Source organism: Anopheles maculipalpis, chromosome 3RL (assembly GCF_943734695.1).
Source record: "Anopheles maculipalpis chromosome 3RL, idAnoMacuDA_375_x, whole genome shotgun sequence".
Classification (NCBI taxonomy): Eukaryota; Metazoa; Arthropoda; class Insecta; order Diptera; family Culicidae; genus Anopheles; species Anopheles maculipalpis.
The window spans coordinates 54,929,565-54,945,073 of NC_064872.1; the positions used below are offsets into that span (position 1 = coordinate 54,929,565).

At 44.0% G+C, this 15,509-nt stretch overlaps 1 protein-coding gene across 1 annotated transcript in view; it reads left to right on the forward strand.

Moving 5' to 3' along the window:
- The first annotated feature begins 2,734 nt into the window (after positions 1-2,734).
- LOC126561927 (homeobox protein araucan) overlaps positions 2,735-15,509 on the forward strand; it is a 59,147-nt gene continuing 46,372 nt past the window's right edge. The window contains exon 1 of the mRNA XM_050218305.1: positions 2,735-2,892. Coding sequence (XP_050074262.1) covers positions 2,788-2,892 — 105 coding nt within the window. The 5' untranslated portion in view covers positions 2,735-2,787. The remainder of the gene's footprint in view (positions 2,893-15,509) is intronic.

The window sequence follows — 15,509 nt, forward strand, 5'->3', positions numbered from 1 at the left end:
GCTGAGAGACTGTTTTTAAGCTGCAAAACATAAAGCAAGAGAAGGAGAGAGAGAGAGCGAGAGCCATACGAGCAGACGACGACGACTCCCGAGATCACGGTAAGTCGGGTGTAATTTTTATATTACATATATTTTCATTATTTTCTTTTCTTTTTTCCGGGCTGCCGCTGGGCCGGTTTCCCCTCCCAACAAGGAAATGATTAGCCGCTTCGTGTTTGGGTGCTATTCGGTGGGTCCCTTCGGTCAGTCCCGGGTCCGGGCCATGGCATTACATGGGTTCCATTTTACACGCTACAAGCTGATGATGTTTTTTTTTTTTTTAGTTCGTTTGTTTGTGGGCGACCCGGAGAATGAGAAAAATGGCAGTTAATATAAATAATAACATAATGCCCACTCCCAAAAGCGACACCAACGGGCTTGTCGCGCCGTTCAGAGTTGCCATGGCAGAAACATTGACGCAGAGAATTTGTTTTTCGGCATGGTGCTAGTGCAAACGCCAATGTAAGATTAGTTTTATGAAGCTATTGTACAAGGACGAACATGATAAGGACGAAGCCAGTCAGCCAGGCGTACGTGGTTGGGAAGCCAATGATTTTTTTTTTTTGTTTGGTCCACATACGCACACACTCACATAAAACCTCAATCTCAAAGAAAAGGTCCTTTAAGAATTCTTGGGTGGTGCGAGAGTTACACAACGTCTTACACAAATCGGAAGGAAGTGCTCGATGCAGACAACTGGGAACTCTGTTGATGTTGGGAAGAACCGTCGGAAGGAAACCCTCTCGGTGAGTAGAAGAAAGCATGTATAAGCAGGCCATGAAGATAGTGTGCACAAGGTTACCACTACTTCGAGGAGTTTCGATCGCCAACGTAGCTTCTTTCCATGAAGAAAAGTGCAACAAACAGCAAAAGAAGCGTTGTGCGTAGTTCGAAAAAGGAAAAAAACAACTAAAAAATCACTCATACACACACACACACACACAACAACGCCCTCTGTGCTCACACATCAGCGTCGTATCACTTGCTGTTCATCTCGTTTTACACATTAGCACGCGGACTACACAGGGGGGGTTTTGCGTTCGCTTCGATCCCATCCCATCGTCAGCGGTTGCGAATCTTTTAGTGTGCGAAATCGAACGAACACCACGAGATTTCTCCGCTGACGACGACGGCGAGACTACTACGCGGATCTGTGCACCGCACAAACGCTTGCGTGGTTGCGCGTGCGACAGTTTCTCGGCTTGTTTTTTTTTTTTTCCTCCTGTCTGTTCTTTTTCCCCCAAAATATGTGTGCCGGTTTGCTGTAGGGGAAAAAGCTTTTGCTGGATGCATTGCAAAACCCACACTCAAACACACAACCCCAGCACACGAGGGGAAATGGAAAACTCGCGTACTTTTCGCCGCGCCGTTGTACAAAGGGGGTTGAAGCTATTTTTCTTTCCTTTTTCGAATTTCGAATTGTTTACTTTTTATATTCTACGCAGGCGAGAGTGAGAGCGCTGTGATCTCGTTCTCACACTTCGCTACCGTCGTACTGGAAGGAAAGAGACCGCTACTCACACCGCACGAAAGAAACGAGCTACTAGCAGTAGTAGCAGTGTGTGTGTGTGTGTACAGTTTTTCGCGGGCCCATGTCGCTAGCGGTGTGTGTGAGTTGTTGAAATCGGGAAAAAAACGCCCGCTGCTCTCACTCTTGCACATTCGCTGCGGAGGAAAAAATAAGGAGGAGGTGTCGACATGCGCTCGCTCGCTCACACACCCACCGTACCGGCACGCGAGCGAGAAAGCTGATGCCGCACCGGTACCTATGGGAGGCAAACGGCAAAGTTCGGTGCGTTAGTTGTATTTCTCGTATCTCGGATCGAAGTCGTCGTGTTTGGATGGTGCGCTGTCGCTGTCGTTGCCGCTGCAGAAACCCGTGTCTTGCGTGAATTTCTCGGCCAACGGAATCGAAGTTTTGAGCGGAGCGCAGATTGCGTGCTCGGTGCGAACCCTTTTTCGTCCATTCAGTCCGAGTGCGCGTAGTCGTATTAAGCGGTGCAAAACACTTGTTCGCGAGATTGTGCAACGTGCCGTGTAAACAAACGGTGGTACAAATGTGCATGTTGGAAAACCTTCCATTGTTTGTGGAGCAAGTGTAGCAGCGATAAAGTGTGAGTCTGTGAGCCCGAGGTACGCCAATCGAAAGTGTCCGTGAGATATCGAAAGTACAATCCTGTGTGTGCTCGGTCGAACGAAACGGGCGCAGCGCGATCGATCGATCGATAATTGATGTTTAATCGTGACAACGTAGAATGATGCTGAATCACACGGCATCGATCAAGCCGCTTCAAACATCGCATCAGTGCTCGCCGGTGCTTCTTAGCCCTTAGAAGGGTGTCTTGATGAAAATGTCCGAAAGCAAACGTGTGTCGCTGATGCCGATCTGCCTAGCGAGGTGTAAGTTGCACTAGAGGTGAGAAACAACAACAACACCGTGGCGATCTCTCTTGTTGGTGGATTGTTCATTAGGCCGGGGTCCGTGAAGAAACGATACTGCTAGTTTTGCGTCAAAGACCAGCCTCAAAGGTGGCGCAATGTGTGGCTTGGTGCAATTCTGCTGGTGAGATGCAATGTGTTTAAAGTGTGCAGCAGTAGTAAGTTAAAGTGTGCTGCTGCATCGGGCTTTTAGGTAATCTGTGCAAAAGAAGGTATAGGAGAAAAAAAGGAAGAAAAACATCAACAAAAAATTACACAGTAATACCACTATTACTACATTGGGAACGCGAGCCAACAAAAGTTCGGTGAATGATTGAGACAGTGATTGGCGAACGGCGTTCCAGCGGCTTTGCAGTAGCAGGAGAAGAGAAAACCATGTCACATTTTCCCTTCCGAGGCTCACCATCCGCCCAGGTAAGTTAGTGGGTTAATATGGCAATATTAAGCTGAAAGATAAGAGAAAAAAGTCCCCCCAACACACAACAAAAATGTTGTACATTTGTACAAATATTACACGGCAATGCTTCACTTCAACTTAACGTACCTCAAAAGCCCAATTTAAATCTGTTCCAAATCTACCAAAGAAACACCCTAAAGCACACACGCCCTTTGGGGAGCAGTTTAGAAGAGATCCAGGGACAGAAAACTCCTCTCCAGTTGCATGGGGAACACACAACCAACAAGCAAACGAAAATAAAAAAAAAAAATCAATGCGAAAACTCCGATAACAGTGCAAAGGAAAAACGCTTTTTTAAATCTCTCTCCAGCTCCAGTTTAAACCCGGCCAGAATTGACTTTGTGTTGGTTACCGTTCAATGTGTTTGTGTTTGTGTGTGTTTGTATGGGGGCGGAATCGTACGAGAGTACAAGGGCGGAGGGTATGCAAAAAAAAAACCATTTTCACAACCGATTCCCCCGAAGTTCACACTCAGGGTTTTTTGGTGCGTCTGAAGAAAAGCTTTCAAGCCGCGGCGCAGCATCGATTCCGGGGGATGTTGTGTGTGTGTCTGAGTGTGTTTCCATTTTATCAAAATGGCAGAAAATTGACGCGACGACAAAAAGCCACCCTGGGAGTTGAAAAGTATTGATTTTTCCGATCCGCATGAGGGCTCCAGTTTTTGGTTTTTTTTTTATTTTTTGGAGGTTTTCCTTCACGGCTTTTATGCTCATCCAGCTTCATCCCGAGCGTGTGTGTGTGTATATATGACTCGTACGTGGAGCTATGTGCCTCTACATACATACAAGAGCATACGGAAGGGTGAAGCGGGGACACAATTTTACCCATGAGAATGGTTTTTGAGCCACTGGATGTGAACGAGTACGAGGTTTTCCGCTGCTCATTGAGCCGCGAACCCGCTGCGATGGCTTAAAGCTTGCTATCGGAGCCTGAGCTAGCAAATAGACTTTCTTTAAAAACATTCTTTCCACTTATTGTTCTCAGCAAAAAGTGGGACTTTTCTTCCGGTTTTTGTACTGCTGCAACATTCCCCACTGATGTGAAAGGGCTTAAAGTAAACGCATTTTGCAGTGAGTAGTGATTCCAGCTTTTGGTCTATTCATACGCTTAGATCGATATCGGGCATCGAGTTTTTCAATCCACCACTAGCCGACGCCGGAAAGCAAGGTTCTATGTCACCATTTCACTTCTTATACGTGACCGGAATAAAGTCGAAACGATTTCAACGCCCTCTTCTCGCTCAAAAGGCCGGTGAGGTTTTTGAAGAATTCCTCCGTAAAGCATTCATGAGGATTTGAGTGAATTATTTCATGAATTAAATTGGAGGTGTGTGAAAGAATGCTGGCAATAACGGCAGCAACAATAAATCAGCAAATTCAATAAATCTCCAAATATTTGTTGCGACGTGATAAGTGACATCTTTCCAAAACATAAAGCAGATTTAATCAGTGCAACGCGATGTTTTAATCAATCCCACAACAACTGTAGCGGGCTTGGTAACAAACTTAGCAATTAGTTAACTAAAGGAATGAAAGCCTTTTTTTCCTTTTTTTTCGGCATAAAAATCGGACTCCTTCATCTGTCTTGAACTCGTGCAAATTAAATTGTTGCGTTACCGGTGTCTGCAGGTGTTACCAGTGGCAGATAACGACACGAAAAGAGCTGTTAGCTCATCTAAAACATCCAATTGTGTCCGATTTTGCAGTCGCTAATTATTATGTACACCGTTTCTATCACGTTCACCGCACACCAAAGCGAAGTTAGTTAATTAAAACGGTCGATCTTTTCCCAATCGACAGCCTTTTGCAACGCAGCTTTGATTAAAGTTGCGATCGTGTGGTGTAACGCATCAAGAAAAGTTAGGTAGAAATTGTCACTTTTTAAAGCAAAACTTTACTGACTGCTTAAAAAGTAATATTTCTTCCCCCGTAGCTAAGGGATTTTGGGTAAGATTATCAACAAGCATAATTTCTACTTAGAAAAATGTCAAATAACTTCAACATGGCGCTTGTGGGCCGGTTTTTAATTTCATGCCCACCAGAAGGAAAGGACTTATGCACCCGCGTCATCCAACCCCAAACGGTGGTAGGTCGCGTATTAATCAACTGCTACACAAATAGGTCGCTTCCCCATTTCGTGCAAGCACTAAAGAGCGCGAAGGAAGCAACCCGGGCGCCTTATTTTGGCCAGCAAAAGGAGCGTAGGGTGGGCTAAACTTTTCCCATTTTACAAGTGATACACTTGTTTTGTGTAGTGGCAGTAGTTTCGCGCAAGATTCATTGGGCGAAGCTTTTTTTTGCGAGTCCGGCGGCCCCGGGGATGGCGAGGGTTTGCGGGCCACATAACAAACGTGCCAACGTTGGGCCAAAGCAAACATCAGTGGAACATTAGTGCTGAGAGCAAGAGCCTGCGAAAGGCCACAACTTTCGTCCCCGATTTCGTGTCGAACTGGCTGTGGGCGGCACAGGGGGGCGGCTGTGTTTTGTTTGCTGGAGTTATTCGTTTCTTGGTACAATCTTTTCCGCAACCATGTTTTATGCTGGTTCCAGTGGTGAGTGTGCGAGTTAGTATAATGAGAGTAATGTTTAACATTTTGCATAATTATGTACGTTTGCGAGTGAGGAAAAGTTATTGCGACAGGGAATGCTCGAGGGGAAAACGTTACATCGTCTTAGTGGAATTGTGTGTGTGTGGAGAACTCACACTCCCATCCAAAATCAGCCACTGAACTTTACTCTTGCCTTACTCGTTGCTTTTTGAAGGCATTTTAATATACGAAATTTGGTACATAATTTAAAAATGACTCTTTCGTTAAACGCGCTCACCCCGTCGGCTTTTGCTGCAAAACTCGTGTCGTGAATCATAACCTGTCTTTGCGAGTGAAAGAATTGTACAAAAACAAGTGTAACTGCGATGAACCATTCCCAGCGGACGGTGGAGGGCTTGTGTCGTGCAAATTAATTACAGTGTAATCATTCTATCTCTTCGGCTGCGGCGACAGAGTAACCCGGGTGGGCGTCTTCAGTGGGTTGTGCAGGCGTGTCATTGTTTTATAGCGTCGATTGATGGTTTAATTTGATGCTTTTCGGTGCTTAGCTTTTCACGTCGATCTCTCCATTTAGGGTCTTCCTTCCCAATAAACAACAAAAAACCGACCCTCATTAAATGGCATCAATCGACGTCGGACGAGTTAGAGAGTGATTTGTGATCGCCGTCAGTGTCTAAGCTATTTCGTGTGCGCGCGTGTGTGTGTGTAATAGTGCTTCGTAAAATGATCGAGAGTTCAGTCTCCAAACGAATCAGTCTCTGTGTACGCAATAAAACGCATTCAATAAGCTACTAAAGGCATCACTGGGGACAATAGGCCCGATTACCACACACAAATTGTTAAGACAAGTTGTTAAAAACGGAAGATTCGAATTATGACAGCCGTTTGTGTTGTCTGATGGAAAACAAAAACTTAACGAAAGGCAAACTTACATGCAAACTGTCAAGAATTTGTATTCTCTAACACAAACGGAGACTAGTGTTTGTCAAACTGTTTTCCATCAGCTATTCGAAACGGAAAAGCACCAAACTCCCTTGGTCCTGCGTGTTTCCAGTTCGATTTCTTAGGCAGTCCCAATCAAAATGTGAGTATTTTACTTCAGAAAGTCGGGGACTCCACTGTGGGAGAAAAAATATCGTCGGGTATCTTGCTGCTCATTTGGTTCCATGTCTAATGAAATGTGTTTGGGCGGCAACGATTCTTCCAAAATAATTAAACACTTGTTAAATGCAACGAAGAAAGTTGGTTGAGCAATTACTATAATAAAATCTTTCCCGGTTCCATTTTGGTAACTCCTGTCCGCAAGAAACCGCAGCGTAGCAGCCAACATTTCTTTCGGCGTGAGTCCTTTTGCCCTAACAGGCGGAAACTTTGGCTCAATCTCATTAAGAAAATTGAGGAAAACTTCCTTCGGTACACGAAAATTTTTCTTAAATCTGAAAAGAAACAACCACGAGAACATATCAAAAAGGTTTTACACAAAAATTTCACAGGTTTCACGAAGTTTCACGAAGCAGCCGACGTTGTTTATTAAGAACTTCTGTGTTTTCATCATCACTACTGCTCTCATCGTTAACATAATTTGTAAAATCATTTTGAAATCAAACTACCAGGTAGAACACAAAATATCTTCTCAAGAAGAACATTTGTTCACACTTTTGGCTTTGTTTTTGTTGGTTTCATCACTTTGACAGATTGAGTTTGAAGAGATTTAACGAAAAAATTGCTTAACGAAACTTGTCTATCACAAGAACGGTTTCATAATGCATATTTTATTATTTTATTTTTTCGTTTGTATTGACAAGCTTGTGTTGAGATTTTTCCGTTTGTAATAGATAATCAGGCCTTATATCTGTTTCTCCCACCCACCCGATACGCGAACCAGCAGAGTTCTGTTGCTCTAAGGGCTTTCTCATCTTTACAACAAGCTCGTCAAAACTAACACCCGAAAAGCAAAACCGCCCGAAACACTTCCCGAAGGCCCGATGATCGCTTCTTCAGATCACTTCAAACGGGCGCTCGTTTAAACTTAACTTGACGTATATTATGATAACTAAATTTACGATCCATGGATCCGCTCTTCCTTCGCATCGGAATGCCTGCTGCCACAAGATGAGAAAATGATACGTCTTCTTCGTCCCATGCTCCGAGTGAGTGCGAGTGCGGAGTTTTCATCACCCACGGTGACGGTGACGGTTGGGCCCTGTTGTTTGAAAGTGATGCCTAGGGGTGGATGGCGTTACGTTGCAACAGTGCCAGAGCAGTGAGACAGCGGCAGCGGCAAACCGCGAAGATGTGCCTAACCATCACGGTGCGTAATACATTATCGTTGATGAGTTTGTAAATGGTCCAGAAAATAGAGCTGTACAGTAGAGTTCCAGTTGGGATGGCTTTGCGTGCGTCTTCTGCGTCGCTCTTCGACAGCCAAACTCGCCGATGAATTAGGGTTGAGATTTTTTCTTTCTTTCTTTAGCTGACTGAATGCTCTTCGGCGAGAAAAAAAAACCCCCCACTGGAACTCTAAAGAAACACCTTCAATAGAACATTAATAATAGGACAGAGTCACTAGCGTCACAATGCCCGGTGGAATTCAATGACATTTTGCGTGCTCAAATTATTTTCGAAATCCACCGTCCCCAAAACGGGACCGGTGGGAAAATATTGCTTTTTTCAGTTACTTTCCCAAGCGCTGTACGCCCTACCGTCACACGCGTTCACGCCCTCCCCGGTATGTGATGCTCGCCCGGACACACTGGAGTGCCCAACTATCGAAAACTCATCTCTATTTAATGGACAAAGGTAGCAAAACCATTCGACGATGGTTTAAGTAACGTTTGTGTGAAGAGTTTCGTGCAACTCCTCCACACTCTCCGGCGAGTGCATTACATTTGAATAGACGTACTGCTCGAAGCAAAACAATGCGAGCTTGGTCCTTGGGCCGCTTCGCTCAAGCTTGAGCAAACTACAAGATGCGAGCTTGTCCGTTTGCCACTTCTTTGCAAACTCATCCAAAGCGAGGCTGGGTACATCTTTATTACCGCAGCATTTAACCACTCGAAGCTGTATTTAATTACCCGCGGGGTGTAGCAGTGGTACGGTCAGATTTGTTATTGGCACCATACAGACCTGCCGAGGGGGGCGGGGGGGGGGGGGGTTCTATAGAAATGGAGTGCCGAAAGATTCGGACAGTAGTAGCCATTAGTGTTTTGCGGGGCGGTTCGTTATGAGCGAGGTGAGGAAGGTTGTAATTCATATTGAAATTTTATGTTAATGGTTACACTTCACCACCACAACACACTTCTGGACGGCTTGGAGCACCATCGCGAGACTGTGTGGAACGCAAGCAATCGCTTTCATCGATCGAACACGAGATCGATAGAGGACACGATCGAGTAACGGGGGCGAACACACTTGTTACCGAAATGGTAGCTAATGTACGAGCACCATTCTCGACGAGCCACTTCGACCAGTTCAACTTGCACAAACTAACTTAAGAAAACCAATGAAAAACAACCATTTACTTGAGCTTGGCTTGGGCGTCTTTTTTATTTTCTTCTTTCGTCGGGATACGTGTAAAACACCAGCTGTGGATGTTTACTATTTTGTGCCGGTGGCAAGAGTTGAATGTTTTGTAAATTTTGATGTCCTAAAAAGAACCACCAAAAATGAGGTTTGTTCGTCTTACAAATTAACGAAGCAATTTAATTTGGCAAAACACAAAATTACAAACAAAAACAATTTGCTGAAAAATACTGGCAGTTGTGTAGTCGTTAATGAAATGCTACGAACTGGAACAATCAAGCACGGTCAAGCTCAACCTGCTACGCTGCGTTGATCGAATTCATTACACAAACATCCAACATTTGGTTCTTGATCCATGGTCAATGAGACGCTTATGTAGCAGATGTGTGTCATTCCTCCCAGTAAAACCCACTTTAAAATAACCCCCCCCCCCCCCCAAAAAAAAAAAAGGCTCTCAATCCAAGCCAGTTGATCGAACTTGCCGGAAAGCAGTTTCTAGTTTTAGTTAGCCTTTTTGTCCGGTGCTTAAGCGCACTACAAGCGCGATCAAATTCGATCGGTTCGGTGTTCGATTTCCATCGATATTGAGTTTCCTTCGTTTTTTTTTTTTTACTTGTACACGAAGCAGACATGTTAGAAGAAGAGTAAAGTGGAAAAAAAAGAGATTTATTTACAATCATTCCAACCGGATATTGACAATTACAACCTCGCTAATAAAGCATATAAAAATAAAGGGAATAAAACACAAACAACGCAGGGCAGGGTTGGACCATTGCACATAAAAGCTACCCGAGTGAAACGTGCAAATCACAACCGTCAGCACAAATTGTGGAATTGGGCTTGAGAGAAATCGGAAAAGTTTGCAAAAAAAAAAAAAAAGAACACGATTGTACGGAAACCTACCGAAAAATGTTCCGTAAGCGATAAAAAATAAGGCAAAAAAAATCTTTGCTAGAAATCGATACGGCCCGAGTGTGGAAAGAAAATCCGCATCGCAATTTTATGCAGGATGTACAATAAAATGAAATACTACTAATAAAGCTAAAGCAACCAAAAACAAAAATAAAAACTAAAATGAAAACCGTTTAGCAGACATAAAAAGAAACCGACACATACATGCAACCAAAAAAAAAAACCCCTCAACAACGTGCCACTCAAAGGTGGGTTTCATATGCGTATTTTTCTTTTTTGTATAGATCGTAACCTTCCAGCTAAAACAAAAAAAAAAAACAAAAAAGGCTCGCAAAAACATGTCAAGACTAAAAGGAGGAAATAAAACAAACAAAAAAGAAAAGCATCAGAATAAAAGAAAAAACAACACCAAAAGAAGCGTGATGATGCATAGCGAACACAGCAAACAAGTAAAGATAATAAAAGTAAACCGAACACACAGCCGAATGCGAATCATGCGGGAGGGAAATAAAATTGATTACTCATAAATTACGATAAATTGCCAAATAATTTCCGGTGTGTGTACTTCAATTGTTCGAGGCTGTTCGAGGCCTTCGGGGAACGTGGGGGGGGGGATAAATCCAAAGCAACGTGTAATGGGGACCGGGGTCAAAGTCGTGGGTGAAACAGAAGCCGGCCGGCATTTGCAACGGATGTAAAGCAGTGAGGGTAGGCGAGAAGAGCGGTAGAGAAAGTGCGCGGGTGAAGAAATGAATAGAAGCAATAAAATGCATCACCACCAAACGCCACTGCGGCCGCAAACGTTGGAATGAATGGTGGAAAAGGAATAAAAATTGATTAATTTATGAAAACATACAGCTCGGTTCGGTTGGAAAGAGTCGTTTCTGCATCCCGCAAAAAGCTCCCAACAGTGTGGGAAATGCGTTTCGTTTGCTTACGAAACGGCGCATAAAAAATTATTTGAAGAATTATTCTGTGAAACGAAAATTGGAACATGGAACGATAAATGGTTCAGTAAAATAAGTGACATTTGCAACAAAGTTACACTCATTCATCACTTGAATTTACTAACAAAACAAAAAAATGCAACAACTGTTCAAAAAATTCTACGAAAATCGTTAAACTTGCTTGCGTATTTATTTTCCTAAAATTTTCTACCAAACATACAACCATCGCTTGAAAAAAAAAAGCTCTGCTTAAGCGAGTGACGAAAAAATGCACAATTTTTCCATTGAAAAAGCAATGAATAAAAGCTCCACAACAGCAAACAGTGTCGGCAAAGGCGCGCGCGCCCGCGCTCACACTGGAAACACATTAACTCATTCATGCAAACTACATCGTTGATTAAATAAACGCTTCACTAGACCAAACAAAGCGACGTTCGCGTGAATCCGAAGCGTTGTCGATTGGAATTTAATAACTAAGAAAGCAGAAACAGCAAATGCATTTTGCTGACATTTTTTTTTTTTCCTCTAAACAAAACTTTACATCCGCAACGGAAACGTAGCGAAAATGGTGCGTTTGCAGGTATGGAAAGGTGCAACAAAAAAAGTCGACTACGATTGAAACGTGTTAAAAATAAAACTACACCCAACCGTGTGGTGTAGGACATCGATCGATCGTTTAGTCAAAACACGACCTGGTATTGGATTTTTTTATTATTTTTTTTGTTCGATCTGCATCTGCACTTGAGGATTTCTTTTTTTGGGTGTTAAAATTGACTTATGGAGCGCAATTTTTGCTTAAATTAGTACAATGTTGATTATGTTGCGAATTCCGCGATATAATTCATACACGTAGAATACAAACCTTCCATAAAATAATTCTTCTCACACAGGCAGATTTAGGAGGCATCTTTACTATCCCGAATCACTCACACACATAGGCACATAAAATGTATGATTAACTGACAGTTTATTAGAGTTTGATGGGTCCATCTTCCGCTCGGCAAGGTACTCACGTTTCATCAACTGTCAATGATGACGTATGAATCATTTATTTGTCCCCGAATTGTTGGGTGGATCTTCACGAAATCTGAAACAATGGACACTTCAAACCACACGTTTGGGAAGCCCGAATGTACTGTTTTGTACATTCTTGGTGCGTACCACGATCGTGATGAGCGCTGGGTGACATACATCGTGCACATTATCAGCATAATTTGTGCTCGTTCGCACTCGCTTGAGCTGTTGCGTTGCGACAAGATTTATGAAGCTTACAACGGCGTATTAATTCGCAGTTCACAGCCAGGCGCGCTGTATTCCAGTACCAGGAGGCTTGGTGGAAAACGTTGTCTTTTTATGGCTGTGCTTGAATTATACATCAAGCAGATACGTCAAATCAGCGGCGGGCGGAGCATTCAGCATTCCCACGCCAAGATTTATCGAATCCGGTGCAGTATCGCACATTAGCGTCCATTAGAATTGACTTAACAAATGTTTTTTTTGCTTTTGTCATTTTGTTTTGGGGGGTTTTTTTTTTTTGCAAAAGCTTGTTGCAATGTTGGGACGACCCCAGCGACACCGAGATGATCTTCACGCGCTCATCATTCCGCATTCACCGGTCGCATCTATAATCACGGTGTGTGTTGGCTGGTCGTGTAAAGGCAGAGCGTTTGTGAATGCTAACTAACAACAACAGTAACAGGACCAGCAAGAGGACCAACCCGCCCGAAAAACTACCACACCGAAAATCCTAACCTAGAGAACCCCCGTTTAGAAATGTATCAAATATCGCTGATTACCTTTTCGGGTTGTTTTGTTTCGATTTTCTACTTTTCGTCGCCGTCTTGGCTTTTGGCCGCACGGTTTTCTTTCGTGGAAGATCGCTGTTGTCCACGTCCGTGTTGAAAGGCGATCCAGATTCTTCAAATTGATTGCTTATGGGGTTCATAATTCTTCACGCGTCGTACGATCGTTTGGGAGCGGGCGCTCGCCGAAAAGGGCCCGCGCGACAGCAAACGGTACGAGTGGCGGTGACCGCGGCCTATTCGCGCCTTTTAAAAAACAAAAGGAATTCTTTTTTCTTCGCCCCGCGCTTTGTTCCAGCTCAAGGAAAAACTAGCGAAGAATGAGCGAAGTATGGTTGAATGAAACGAAAGAAAAGACAAGATGGTGATCGAGCGGGCGAAGCTCAAGACGGAAGAGTCGGAGAGACGGCGGAGAGAAGAGAAAAAAAAAAACAGATGGTTGATTTCAATTTACACCTTTGTCATCGGGGCCGAAAATGCAAAAGGCGCAACACGCACCACGAAACGTAACCGAAAGCGTGGTAATTTGGTCACCTATTTGGCAGCTGAACGCTGAAAGCACCGGAGGGGAGGCCTCCCCCATGTGTGTGTGTGTGGCCGCCGGGGTAGAGTGTCGTTTTTTTTTTACCACCTCTTCTAGACACTGTACGGTTCACCTTCCGGGACACGTTTCGTGTCTAGTTTCGGTGTCCTTCGATCGTGTGGGCCTGTGTTTTCGGTGTGTTCCAGTTGCGAGAGATAACTTGGAGATTGATGAGTTTTTCCGTTTGACGTTTGGTGTTTGCCTGTTTGAACATCCCAGCTTAGGAAAAGGACGGACGGATACCGTGGTGCATTGGTGGCCTTTTTCGGCTATGCGCGTATGCGTGCGTGTGGATCCATCTGCGGCTGCCACGATCGCATCCACTCCCCCCCATCGGTTACTTTTTTTTTGTCAAGGGCAATTAGCACAGAAATTTATAGCTTTCCTTTCCACTCTTCACACACACACTCACACGCTTGCTGCTGATTCTTGAGGCACCAATATTTTCAAACTGGAAGAACCATTGCTTCATTGGATGTATTTCAATTTGATGAGGTATTTAAGCATTTACTACTAGAAATACTGTCCTTTAACAAATGTCTGAACCAAAGAAGCCCCTTTTTTTACACAACGTACATTCAGCAATCTTTAAATAAGCCATTAACTGTCCTTAAGCCTCAATTGTTCTGCCGGACACGACCAACGGCGCAAGGGTTTCGCGAACAGAAGACAACGAACCATCGCTAGCAAAATGGTTCGTCTGCGATAATAAGTGCACGGCTATAAAATGTTGAAATTTATATCTCATTAGCATTATTTGAAGTTGTGTGATGTTGTCGCTTCCGCCCGGTTTTTCGTATCAAACTCAAACAAGACGCTCGGTGTGTTTTACAACTGAGTGAATAACTTCTCTTTCTTTTCGGACATGGGGGAAAAAAAAAGCATATCGCCATCGAACATCGCCCTATAAAACAACTCGACGAACAACACTCAACTGGATTCTCTAGGTTTGTTTGTTTCGTTGTTCTTTTTGCGAACATCTTCCTCAACCCTCTTTTGTCCCGGGTCGTGCATAATGCGTGCCCTGATGCAGTTGCAATTCGATGTATGCCAGCATTAACGCTCGATCACACTCCCTAACTGCATGCATTTGCAGATTGTAACATTTGTGTAAGTGTGTTTGAGAGTCCAGCCCATAAACATGCGGTGCGTTTGGGTGTGCGAGAGTGTCTCTAGGTTGTTCAGGTTGTTGGAGCAAAGAAGAAAAAAAGACACACACACATCCAAAGAGCTCTAAACCCCCTGTAAAGCCATGCCAGAAGCTTTAAGCTGCGCCGCTTATGCGCGTACACAGTTTCTAGACTGATCGTGATCGTGCGATGGGTTTAATTAACACTTTTATTGTATATAATTAATATTAGAACGCTAGCCCGAACGCCGAACAATGTAAAGTAATAAATTTCAACAAGTAATGGCATGGCGTGATTGTTTGAAATGCTTGAAATGCTCACTCACACGCCGATTCTCCAGAACCCCAGGGGTTTTTTTTTTTTTCTTCCTTCGAGGGAAAGCTGTGGCTGGTGGCATTCGGGAGGAACTAAATAAATGCCTCATGTACCACCTTTTTACGAGCGCATTGTAAGCGAGCGAAGTGTACGTTGCTTGCGTTATTTTTGGGGGTGACTTGTTTGCATGCTTGTCCAGCGATCCCGGCTGCGCTGCCAGAATGGATCACTTACCTTGGCCAAAGATGGTTTGTGGCATCGCTCGCACATATTGCAATCGATTACGATCGACAGTGTTTTCTCGGTTGGATTTGTCTGTCCGACGTGCCTGTAATCGTTTCCGGGCAGCTACCGGACCATTCGCGATCGTACAAGGCAATCCGTAAAAGGGTTGACCGCCGAATACCACCGATGGACACACAACACTTCCGTCAAACGGTTTTTTTTTTTAAACCGGCAAATGTGGTCAACCCAAAGGAGGAGGGCACGGTGGCGGCGGGCAATTGCAGGTATTAAGCTAACCGGTGACAACGAGCTGACACAAAGTCACACTGAATGCGGAATTGAATTGTAATTAGTGTCAATAAAAATGTTTCCTTTGTACGTCTCTGGGCAAAGGGTTTTCCGTCCAAAGGGGTAGGTGTCGGTAGTAGTTAGGCGTAAACCGATGTGAATTGTTTTATGGATGTATGTCATTCCGGCACAATGGCGAAAGGGCACCGGAAGGGAAGATATAATGGCTTTATTACTTACAACAAACTTGGGTTGTGTCGGGTGACTCTCTCTTTCGACAGAGTACTTCTTGGCAGATGATC